Genomic DNA, 13016 nt, shown 5'->3' on the forward strand with positions numbered 1-13016 from the left:
GTGTCTAATAATACTCACCTGCTCCTGGCGCTGTCACTGGAGATCCCTCGTTCTTCGGGCGCTGACAGCTTCTTCCTATATTGAGCGGTCACATGGTACCGCTCATTACAGTAATGAATATGGACTCGACTCCACTCGCATACGGGTGGAGCTGCATATTCATTACTGTAATGAACAGTACCATGTGACCGCTCAATACAGGAAGAAGCTGCCGGGGAAGCAGTGACGTCCAGGGACCGTGCCGGGAGCAGGTGAGTATGGCGGGGGCAGTGCGCTATATTCACCTGTCCCTCGTTCCACCGTAAGCGCTGCTCCGTCTTCTGCATCCTCTGCAGTGACACTCAGGTCAGAGGGCGCGATGATGCGATTAGTGTGCGCCGCCCTCTGCCTGAGCGTCAGTGCAGAGGACGGGGAAGACACAGCGCGCTCAGCGGTGGAACGGGAAAGGTGAGTATAGCAAGTGCCAGGGGCCTGAGCAACGAGAGGTGAGTATGTGATTTATTTCTTTTTATCACAGCAACAGCATATGGGGCAAATGTGTCTATGGAGCATCTTATGGGGCCATGTGCAGCGTTATATGGGGCAAATATCTCTATGGAGCATCTTATGGGGCAAATATCTTCATGGAGCATCTTATGGGGCCATGTGCAGCGTTATATGGGGCAAATATCTCTATGGAGCATCTTATGGGGCAAATATCTCTATGGAGCATCTTATGGGGCCATGTGCAGCGTTATATGGGGCAAATATCTCTATGGAGCATCTTATGGGGCAAATATCTCTATGGAGCATCTTATGGGGCAAATCTCTCTATGGAGCATCTTATGGGGCTATGTGCAGTATTATATGGGGCAAATATCTCTATGGAGCATCTTATGGGGCAAATATCTCTATGGAGCATCTTATGGGGCCATGTGCAGCATTATATTGGGCAAAAATCTCTATGGAGAATCTTATGGGGCCATGTGCAGCATTATATGGGGCAAATATCTCTATGGAGCATCTTATGGAGCCATGTGCAGCATTATATGGGGCAAATATTTCTATGGAGCATCTTTGGGGCCATAATCCGCATTTGTGGAGCATTATATGAGGCAAATGTCTATATGGAGCATTTTATGGGGCCATAATCAGCATGTGTGCAGCATTATAGGGGAATATTTTAATATGGAGCATCTTATGTGGCCAATCATGAACTGTATGGAGCGTTATATGGGGCTCCTGATTCAATATGGATATTCAAAAACACTTAACCTACTGATGTCTCATGACCATATGCGAGAAGAAAGAGAAGGCACTCACCGATCTAAAATTCCCAACTTTATTTCGTCTTCATATTAAAATTCCATGGCCGGGGCCCGGGGGAGTGAGGAGCGAAGCTCTTGTGAGCAGGAGTAGACGATGGCCATTTCGCGCTGTGGAAGCGCAAGCACAGCGCGAAACGGCCGTCGTCTACTCCTGCTCACAAGAGCTCCGCTCCTCACTTCCCCGGATATGGAATTTTAATATGAAGACAAAATAAAGTTGGGAATTTTAGATCGGTGAGTGCCTTCTCTCTCTTCTCGCATATGGTCATGGAATTTCGTGTATTTTCTGAAGAGCACCTGTGATCTTGATGTGCGGCTGATGCCAGGATAATTATTTAACACCTGGGCCCGACGTTTTGGATAACCTCATTTCACAGACAGTGCCGTTCGTTTTCGGTCTTTTTGGCATTCTACTGATTACTGATTGTCTCAATTAATGTTACTTTTATTGGTATCTATTTTTATTTTTGATATTTACCGGTAGCTGCTACATTTTTCACCCTAGGCTTATACTTGAGTCATTAAGTTTTCCCAGTTTTTATTCGGACTCCCATGACAGCACTACGAGAGAGGGGATCCGCCCTTAAGGAACAGGAAACCTACAGATACAAAAGGGCGGCACCTCTCCCATGCATCAGTTGGTTTCCTGTTCCTGAAGGGACTAGATCCTACGGAAGATACTAGAATTCCAGGCCGGCCGGGCTGAATTAGGTAGCGAGAGGGTCTTCTACCTCGGCCGGTGCGGGGTACCTGAACGAGACAGTGGCTCTGGGGGGCTGCACGGCAGTGTCTCATCAGCGTGGAGCGGTCGCCAGGGGGTGTCCGATCTCCGAAGCCGGCGCTTGGTGAGTGTACTGTTTCCCTCCCTTGAGCGGCTTAGGGGAGGCTCTGAGGGGTCGGCGACATTGAGTGGGCGCCACCCGGAGTCTCGTGGCAAGTCTCGGCGTCCCACGTTGTTCACAGCGCTAACAGGAGAAGGCGGACCTTCTCACCGGGTAGGGATCGTTCCAGATGGGATGATAAGCGAAAAAGAGGCACAGGTCTCATGTTTCGCCGTAACCCGACGGAAAACAAAAAACAAGACCAATGACTGGCAATCCCGGTGGGAGGGAGACTGTCGCATTTCTCGGCAGAGTGGTCAAAAATCACAAACAGTGTTTGGATAAAAGACACTGTTTCCCATGGTCTCAGACTTGAGTTTGTCCATACCCCACGGGACAAATTCCAGTTAACACCCTGGCACTCATCTCCCACTGAACAATTTGCCTTAGAAGAGGAAGTGAGGACTCTTTGCTCCAAAAATGTTTTGATTGAAGTGCCGTATTCTCAGGCAGGGGAAGGGTTCTACTCTCCCCTTTTCCTAATTCAAAAGCCGGATATGTCTTATAGGACCATTATAAACCTTAAGGGTCTCAATAAGTTTTTGGTGAAACATACCTTCAAAATGGAGTCCATCAATTCAACAATAAAAATGCTTTTCAACAATTGTTTTATGGTAGTAGTGGATTTGAAAGATGCCTACTATCATGTACCCATTCACGCTGATTTCCAACGATACCTAAGGGTAGCAGTACTAATGGGGGGTAGGATTCAACATTTTCAGTTCAGGGCACTCCCCTTCGGGATAACTTCTGCTCCTAGAGTGTTCACTAAAATAATCGCTGAAGTCATGGCACACTTAAGAGAATCAAACGTCCTTATAATTCCTTACTTGGATGATTTCCTCATTGTAGGGAACTCGATAGATCACTGTCTGTCACAATGGGAGGTTACTAAAGCCAAGCTAGAACACCTGGGTTGGATCATAAACTTCGAAAAATCTAAGTTACAGCCCCTAAATATTCAAAAGTTCCTGGGTCTAATGTTGGATTCAGTGACACAACAGTGTCTCCTCCCCATAGAAAAAATAGATCTAATTCAAATTTATGTGTTAAATGCAATTAATACACCTTCCATGACACTTAGGCAAGCAATGTCCCTACTTGGGTCACTCACATCTTGCATTCCAGCAGTTAAGTGGGCTCAGTTCCACACCAGATCCCTACAAAGAGAAGTCTTGTTCCATGACAGAGCCTTGGGAGGCGCGTTAAATGGGAAAATAACGTTAGAGCCAACCACGCTAGATTCCCTTAGGTGGTGGTCAGATAAAAAGAATTTATCAGCAGGGGTCCCCTGGATAGTAAATGTGTCCCGGGTGATAACCACGGATGCCAGCTCTTCAGGGTGGGGAGCCTACATGGGGGACATGGTGGTCCAGGGACAATGGGAACCCTTCACAACATTCTCATCCAACCAGAGGGAGTTGTTGGCGGTTGAATTGGCTGTTAAAAAATTCCTCATATATCTGCAGGGCCAGCACGTCAAAATTCTGTCGGACAACAGAGTTGCAGTCGCTTACATAAACCGGCAAGGGGGAACTCGTTCCGAGACATTGATGCAAATCACGGATCGATTGTTCCAGATGGCAGAGCTCAATTTTCTATCTTTGACGGCTCTCCACATCAAAGGAAAGGAAAATGTGGCAGCAGATTTCCTCAGCCGAAACATGTTAAGGCAAGGAGAGTGGTCTCTCAACGAAGACATTTTCAATCTGATCGTCTGCAGATGGGGTCAACCAGTGGTAGACCTGTTCGCCACCAGAAACAACAGAAAAGTAAAACTTTTTTGCTCGCTAAATCCCAGGGAAAATCCCTTGGCGGTGGACGCGTTTCTGATAAAATGGGATTTTCCACTGGCCTATGCTTTCCCACCACTGAACCTGATACCTCTAGTGGTGAGGAAAATCAGGGAGGATCGAGCGAAAGTCATCCTTATCGCCCCCTTTTGGCCCAGAAGAACCTGGTTTGCCTGGCTCAAGACAATGTCTGTATCGGTTCCCTGGATACTACCAGAGATCCCGAACCTGCTTTCTCAGGGACCGATCTCCCATCCACAAGTGGCAGCACTCCATTTAACGGCGTGGAGTTTGAACGGTCACTATTAGTGGGGAAAGGCTTCTCTCCAAATTTAGTCGAGACACTCCTAAAGAGTAGAAAGCAAGTAACTACAAAAATCTACTCTAGAACTTGGAGGAAGTTCTTGTCTTGTTCAAGATTTGACATCCAAGACGGGATACCAATACAACAAATCTTAGAGTTCCTACAGAGGGGTTTCGAGTTAAAACTCTCTACTAGTACCCTTAGAGTACAGGTCTCAGCTCTGGGTGCCCTGTTTTCATGCAATATAGCAAACAATTATTGGATAGCGAGGTTTATGAAGGCAGTTAGTAGATCTAGACCGGTATATAAGTATAGGACAGTTCCATGGGATTTAAATTTAGTTCTGTCCTCTCTAACAAAACCCCCCTTTGAACCTCTGCAAGAGGCCTCAATCAAAATGTTGACACTTAAGACCGCCTTCCTGATTGCCATAACCTCAGCTCGCAGGATAGGGGATATCCAGGCGCTTTCCAGAGCTCCTCCATACACAGAAATCTTATCAGACAGAGTAGTCCTTAGACAAGACCCAGCATATCTGCCGAAGGTAGCGTCACGTTTCCATAGATCACAGGAGATAGTTTTGCCATCCTTTATTCCTAATCCCTCTAATCCTAAAGAGCAGGAGCTTCATACGTTAGACGTTAGGAGATCTCTCCTTCAGTATATCTCAGCTACTGATAATTGGAAGAAAGATGGAGCACTGTTTCTTTCATTCCAAGGTCCAAGGAAAGGATTTAGAGTGTCAAAATATTCACTAGCCAAATGGATTAGGGAAACTATATCTCTAGCTTACACAGCAGGTGGGGGGCCAGCTTCGCAGAATCTAAAGGCACATTCCACCCGGGCCATGGCATCATCCTGGGCAGAGAGATCTGGAGTGTCAGTGGAGCAAATATGTAAGGCGGCCACTTGGTCATCTCCTTCCACTTTCTTTAAACACTATCGGTTGGATTTGGGGTCCTCCTCTGATCTCTCCTTTGGGTTAAGGGTGCTACAGACTATAGTCCCTCCCTAAGGTAGCTTACATCTCTGTAAATCTCTCGTAGTGCTGTCATGGGAGTCCGAATAAAGCATTAAGCTACTTACTGGTAGCGGCATTTTTCGGAGGCCCATGACAGCACCCTTAGTTCCCTCCCTATTCACGTGGGGGTAGCACTTCCTGATATGTAAATAGTGTAGTATGTAAATCTCACATATGGTGTCTGGTTACAATATAGTAGATTATTTTTTGTTTCCAAATGTATATAATGTATGTTTGTGTACCACTAACCGCGGTAGTCCTCTCAGGCTCTGAAATACAACTGATGCATGGGAGAGGTGCCGCCCTTTTGTATCTGTAGGTTTCCTGTTCCTTAAGGGCAGATCCCCTCTCTCGTAGTGCTGTCATGGGCCTCCGAAAAATGCCGCTACCAGTAAGTAGCTTAATGCTTTTGTGGCAAAACTAGGGGTCTCGGCTTATACTCGGGTCAGCTTATACGCGAGTATATACGGTAGTTATATAATATTATATACCGTACATTGACAGTCATACACTACTCAGTTTTTCAATCCATCTGTCAACAAATAAAAGCTCTTGGTATAGATCTACCTAATAACCTAGACGCACAATAAATAATTTTTGTCCTGAGATACGTATACAGTTGTAACCAACAGTTTTGAAACTGAATGTTGTTTTTCACAAAGTTTGCTGTTTTAGCTTTTATAGTGTCAATTTTTATGAACACTAGATTATTATGAAAACTGATCAGATGAATGCAAAAAAAAAATACAAAGCTATTTCTTGTCATGAAAATTAGAAATTGTCCACTAGCCTAACTCAACTGAATTTTGTACACCCACCCCATATTCAAATCAATAGGAAGCGGATGTGCAATACCTGGCTCCGGCCCTATATGGTAGACTTAGCTACATTAAGCAGCTCCATCCGCCGCCGACACAGCACAACTCATCAGCGGTGGTGCTGGGTGTTGTAGCCCCACTGTTCGGACAATGATCACCAATCCTAAGGATATGTCATCAGTGTTAAAGTAATGGATAACCTCTGCAAGGTTAATGCTCCTAAATATCCCTTTATAACTTTTCTACCAAGTTTCATGCCAATAGTAAGCACTCCCCCTGTAACGCTGCCCAAACCCATCTCTCACTGTCGCAAACAGCCCCAGCCACAAACCAATAAAAGTCCAAAGAATAAAAATTATGCTCTATTACCCCTCACGGATAAATGTATCAATTTGATGAAAGATAAATGAATGTATTCTATAATAGAGCATATACACCATTGTGTATATCCATCACACAGGGTATACAGCACTATGTGCACATGTTATATACCCTGCTACATACATACATATACAAGGGGGTGGCTCAGTCTGCAGGGAGATCCGTGTCTGCCACAGAATGCACAGGAACAATGGAGTGGACATATGACCACCCATCTGTTTCCAGAGCCCGGAAGTGAGTAAGAATCTGACGTGACATCACAGGAAGCAGGAAATTCTCAGTCAGAAATCATGTGATCAGAAGAGCAGCTCAGGATAGAGCACGATTTGCAAATGCAAAGTATTAAAAAGCTTATCTGTGGCAGTTCGTTCACATAAGAGTCTTGTAAAGTAGTGGCCAACCCCTTTCGTTCCACTGATTTTCATTATTGCCACAAAATTACATGCTTACATATTTTTTGTGATTTTGCTAGTTCAGTTTTAAGGAGTACAAGACACTTGTTATCACCTTGTCATGTTGATTGAATTAATATAACGGCAGACTCGTTGCTCTAAAAGGGGGTTGGTGCTTGAAATGGTTGTTTTATTCTGTTGGCAATGTTTTCCTCTAAGTCATCATTGCTTTACAGGCAAGGACATTGCTGATTGTAAGATTGCCCCTAAATCAATCATCAGATCATCAAGAACTTCAAAGAGAGAAGCCTAATTGATGTGAGGAAGGCTTCCGCATGGCCAAGAAGTCTAAGGCTAAGTGCACATGGAGCGCCCCCAGATGCAGGGCCGTGGAGAACTCGGTACCGGTCCTCTCTGTCTCGGTGCTGGGGTTGTCACGGTGACTGGACCCGGTCAGTGACCCTGCTAAGGGGCGTCCAATAAAAGGGGTGATGAAAGTTTGTCAAGGGTTCGTAACGCCACCTGTGGTATTCGGTCAGGGTGACCGACGCTGCTTAGGGGTCCGCTGGGGTGATGGATTGGCAGCTAGATGGTATACCTTCCCACAGGTGAAGTATGTCCCCAGGGCTTCCCAGTAGTATAGGTGGTGATGATGTGAGGCGCTGTTAATAACGAGGACACAAGGTTGCAGTCTCTTTACCTTTTACTGAAGACTTCGGGATCCGCAATCCAACTGGGCTGGCTGAGTCCGGCCGGTCCGAAGGCACATCCAGAGTTCCCTTTGCAGGTGGAAATCAGTGCCTACCAACTAGCGCAGACCTGGGCAAGATGCGGCCCGCGGGCCGCATCCGGCCCGCCTGACGGTTGTAAACGGCCCGCCGCCCCAGGCACCGCTCGGCTCCCCTTCCCTTCAGCCACGCCTGCGCCTGTGCGCCCTGCATTCAAACTCCTGTCCGCTGAGAGGCGCTGACCGCCGCTGGCACTTCCGCATCAGGGAAGCGCCAGCAGCAGGTGACGTCCCTCAGCGTGACACATGCTGCTGCTCTGCTCCGTTGCGCCGGACGCCGGTGTTCTGTGTGGCACTGCAGCGCTGTACTGAGGTCACTTGTGGAGTCGGACGGTGCCGGTGGTCGGTGGTAAGGGCTCTGGGTTATCTGCTCCTCAGTACTTGCGCACTGGGTCATCTGCTCCGCTGTACTTGGGCTCTGGGTTATCTGCTCCTCAGTACTTGTGCTCTGGGTTATCTGCTCCTCAGTACTTGTGCTCTGGGTTATTATCTGCTCCTCAGTACTTGTGCACTGGGTTATTATCTGCTCCTCTGTACTTGTGCACTGGGTTATTATCTGCTCAGTACTTGTGCTCTGGGTTATTATCTGCTCCTCAGTACTTGTGCTCTGGGTTATTATCTGCTCCTCAGTACTTGTGCACTGGGTTATTATCTGCTCCTCAGTACTTGTGCACTGGGTTATTATCTGCTGAGTACTTGTGCTCTGGGTTATTATCTGCTCCTCAGTACTTGTGCACTGGGTTATTATCTGCTCCTCAGTACTTGTGCACTGGGTTATTATCTGCACCTCTGTACTTGTGCACTGGGTTATTATCTGCTCAGTACTTGTGCACTGGGTTATTATCTGCACCTCTGTACTTGTGCACTGGGTTATTATCTGCTCAGTACTTGTGCACTGGGTTATTATCTGCTCCTCAGTACTTGTGCACTGAGTTATTATCTGCACCTCTGTACTTGTGCACTGGGTTATTATCTGCACCTCTGTACTTGTGCTCTGGGTTATCTGCTCCTCAGTACTTGTGCACTGGGTTATTATCTGCTCCTCAGTACTTGTGCACTGAGTTATTATCTGCACCTCTGTACTTGTGCACTGGGTTATTATCTGCACCTCTGTACTTGTGCTCTGGGTTATCTGCACCTCTGTACTTGTGCTCTGGGTTATTATCTGCTCCTCAGTACTTGTGCTCTGGGTTATTATCTGCTCCTCAGTACTTGTGCTCTGGGTTATTATCTGCTCAGTACTTGTGCTCTGGGTTATTATCTGCTCCTCAGTACTTGTGCACTGAGTTATTATCTGCACCTCTGTACTTGTGCACTGGGTTATTATCTGCACCTCTGTACTTGTGCTCTGGGTTATCTGCTCCTCAGTACTTGTGCTCTGGGTTATTATCTGCTCCTCAGTACTTGTGCTCTGGGTTATTATCTGCTCAGTACTTGTGCTCTGGGTTATTATCTGCTCAGTACTTGTGCACTGGGTTATTATCTGCTCCTCAGTACTTGTGCTCTGGGTTATTATCTGCTCAGTACTTGTGCTCTGGGTTATTATCTGCTCCTCTGTACTTGTGCACTGGGTTATTATCTGCACTAATGAAATCTGGACATTATGGGGGCACTAATGAAATCTGGACATTATGGGGGCACTAATGAATGAAATCTGGACATTATGGGGGCACTAATGAATGAAATCTGGACATTATGGGGGCACAAATGAAATCTGGACATTATGGGGGCACTAATGAAATCTGGACATTATGGGGGCACTAATGAATGAAATCTGGACATTATGGGGGCACTAATGAATGAAATCTGGACATTATGGGGGCACCAAAATGAATGCCCATCATATGTATCATGTAACCCGCCCGCCATAAATTAATAGTACTCATGAAGAAAAGAAACCTTGCAATATTTATTGTATAAAACTGCATTTTCTCCTTCTGCAGAGAATCGTGACTCCCATCAGAAGAATTAGCCCTTACATATGTCTGCTAAAAAAAAGAAAGATTGATGGAGAATGCAGAGTTTTTAACAAGGAATGGACTTCTAAATATTTATTTACTGAAACCAAAGGCAAAGCTGTGTGCTTAGTTTGTGGAGAGCAAATAGCTGTGTTTAAAGATTATAATTTAAATCGCCATTACGAAACAAAACATGCACAGAAATACAAGAACTTGACAGAGGCAGAGCGGGCACGGGCATCTGAAGATTTGCTATCAAAACTGCAAACGCAGAAAAGATTTTTTACAAAGCTCCACGCATCCAGGGATGCAGCCATCAGGACAAGCTTTGTAATATCCCACAAAATTGCTAGAAACAGTAAGCCATTCTCTGATGGGGAGTTTGTGAAAGAATGTTTGGTGGACTCTGTAGCAATAATTTGTCCTGAGAAAAAAGAAGCATTTTCACATGTGTCCCTCTCCAGGCGAACCGTAACAAGACGGGTAGAAGACATTGCGGGGAATTTGGAGTTGCAGCTTAAAAACAAAGTTGATCATTTTATTTTTTTTTCCCTGGCTCTGGACGAGAGCTGTGATGTCCGTGATACTGCCCAGTTACTTATCTTTGTACGCGGAATAACAAATAACTTTGAGATGACTGAAGAGCTGGTAGCTTTGCGATCATTGAAAGGTACCACGAAAGGGAGTGATTTGTTCACTGAAGTAAATGCATCCGTGGACAAACTGGGCTTAAAATGGAACACATTAGTAAGTGTTATAACCGATGGATGTCCAAATATGACAGGGAAAAATGTTGGACTTTTGAAGCGGATGCAAGATAAAGTGAATGAAATAAACCCAGAACAGAAATTGATATTTTTGCATTGCATTATACATCAAGAAGTGCTGTGCAAGTCGGTGCTACAAATCAGCCATGTTGTTGATGTTGTAACTAAGACAGTTAATTTCATCAGGGCAAGAGCACTGAATCACAGACAATTTGTTTCACTGTTGGAGGAACAAGAAAGTGAACATAGTGACATAGGCTACCACACAGCTGTGAGGTGGCTCAGCCTTGGGAAGGTGCTTAAAAGAGTATGGGACCTGAGAGCTGAGATTCAGACATTTTGTCAAATGAAAGGCAAAGACATCCCTGAATTCTCAGATAAGCACTGGATAGCAGATCTGGCCTTTGCCATTGATGTGACTACACTAATGAATGAGCTGAATACCAAGCTGCAAGGCAAAGGCCTCTTTGCACATGAAATGTTCTCCTTGGTGACAGCTTTCATGAGAAAATTGAAGTTTCTTTCTAGCCAATTGAAGATCAATATTCTCACTCACATGCCAACACTGAAAGAAGTCACACCATCAGCTGATCACCTCGACAAGTATTCATCCATGTTTGCGGCTTTACATGATGAATTTTCCAGAAGATTTGAAGACTTTAAAGCAGTGGAGAGTGAAATGCACATGGTTTCTTCTCCTTTTACATGCTGTGTGGATAATGCCCCCAGTGATATCCAGTTAGAACTCATTGATCTGCAGTCTGACAATCTACTGAAAGAGCTTTTTAAATCCGTATCACTGCTGGAGTTTTATTCTTCTCTCAAAGAGGAAAACTTTCCACACATAAGGAGGCATGCTCAGAGGATGTTAGTTCTCTTTGGATCTACCTACGTATGTGAACAAACATTCTCACTGATGAAGTTCAACAAATCCAGATACAGATCCTCTCTCAGTGATGATCACTTGTGTGCTGTTCTTCGCATATCCACCTCAGATATTGAACCTAACTTCAGTGAACTTGTTCGGGCCCAAAACAGGCTAGATTACTCTCATTGAAGATTCTCATGTTATTGAAATGGTTAATGTACTGTTATTTACCAAGTTAAAGGGATGCCGGTTAAAAAAACTAACATATCTTGATCTACAACACTGTTGTAACAACAGCAAGTTTTCTACAGTTTTCTACAGTTAACACAAGCTCGTTGCAGTGCAGTTCATCATCTCATCATTAAATAATGATGTAAGTATGTCTTCCGTATTTTCTTTGTATTGTAAATCTCTGCATTGTTTAACATACTGTTTGTTCATGAAAATATAGCATATGTATACTACAGTATTGGGTAAAAATTAGTTAATTATATTAGTCCGGCCCTCTAAAACCATCCAAATTTCTCATGCGGCCCCATGGCAAAATTAATTGCCCACCCTTGAACTAGCGCCTGTGTGTTGTAGTCCTTCCCTGCTGAGCATTCGGGATAGTCCTCACAACTTTCGTGTTCGTTCTTTCTCTTTCTCTCCGTCCCCCAAGTTTATCTGGATAGGATGCACCCGTTTGACGGGGAGGCTCGGAGCTATTCTGGGACCCTAGAGACGCCCCTCTCCAACTTTGCCCCCTATGTCTGCTTAGGTGATGTAAGGTAGACAGCCAACCTAAAATCAACTGTCCTACCGCTGTTTGAAGTAATGCTTGAAGTCTGTTACTTCCTCGGCGTTCCGGCCACCGGCTACGCGCCTCTGTAGGATGTTGCCGATCTCGGGGCACAACTCCTACTGGATATCTCCTTATGCTGCGATTTCGTTTCTCACTTCTCCACAATATCCTTCGCTTCGTGTCCTTCCTTAGGATGCCGCCGCAAGGTAGTGCAGGCGCAGCTCTGTACGTTCTGTCCTTTCTGCTAGGCACCTGCCAGGAACCCACCCCTGACAGGTCTACCCTGGAGCTCTCCCAGGCTGCGTTCTGTTCTAACTTCCTATCCAACCCCCAGTTTTACCAGAGTGTGAGGAGTGGCCTAATACATAGTGCCTTTTGCTCCCACTGGTGGCCGGAGTGTGAAGTGTAATGTGTGACTGTGATACCTGGTCAAATGAACTCCTTTAGTGCAATCAGACATAACATCACTCCCCTTAGTGGCAGAGCGACATTACTGCAACGGCCAGGACTCTGGGGCGCTGCACACACGTTGCAGAATTTCCGCAGAAATTTCCGCAGCAATTCTGCAACTTCTGCCGCTGGTATATCGCATGTGGAATTGGCATGCATTTTCCTGCTAAACACTAGTGTTTTGCAAGCGTAATTAGCTTGCAGAATGCTGGCGTTTTCCAAGCGATCTGTAGCATCGCTTGGAAAACTGATTAACAGGTTGGTCACACTTGTCAAACATAGTGTTTGACAATTGTGACCAACTTTTTACTATTACTATTGATGCTTCCCCATGTGGGAAGTAAGCAGATCAATGCATTCCTATGTGTGCGGAATCCCCGCGATTCCGCACAAAGAATGAATATGCTGCGTTTTTTTCCGGAATGCGATTCTGCCGTGGAAAAAAACGCAGCATGTGCACAAAAAATGCAGAATGCATTCTAAAAATAGGATGCTTAATGTGAGC

General features: G+C 45.4%; 1 protein-coding gene across 1 annotated transcript; it reads left to right on the forward strand.

Annotated features, from left to right (window-relative positions):
• The first annotated feature begins 9513 nt into the window (after positions 1 to 9513).
• On the forward strand, positions 9514 to 11466 carry LOC138643409 (general transcription factor II-I repeat domain-containing protein 2B-like). Its single transcript, XM_069732324.1, has 2 exons — positions 9514 to 9537; positions 9628 to 11466. Exons 1-2 carry the CDS (start codon positions 9514 to 9516, stop codon positions 11464 to 11466), a joined length of 1863 nt encoding a protein of 620 aa, XP_069588425.1.
• Positions 11467 to 13016: the final 1550 nt, after the last annotated feature.

Source organism: Ranitomeya imitator, chromosome 6 (assembly GCF_032444005.1).
Source record: "Ranitomeya imitator isolate aRanImi1 chromosome 6, aRanImi1.pri, whole genome shotgun sequence".
Lineage (NCBI taxonomy): Eukaryota > Metazoa > Chordata > Amphibia > Anura > Dendrobatidae > Ranitomeya > Ranitomeya imitator.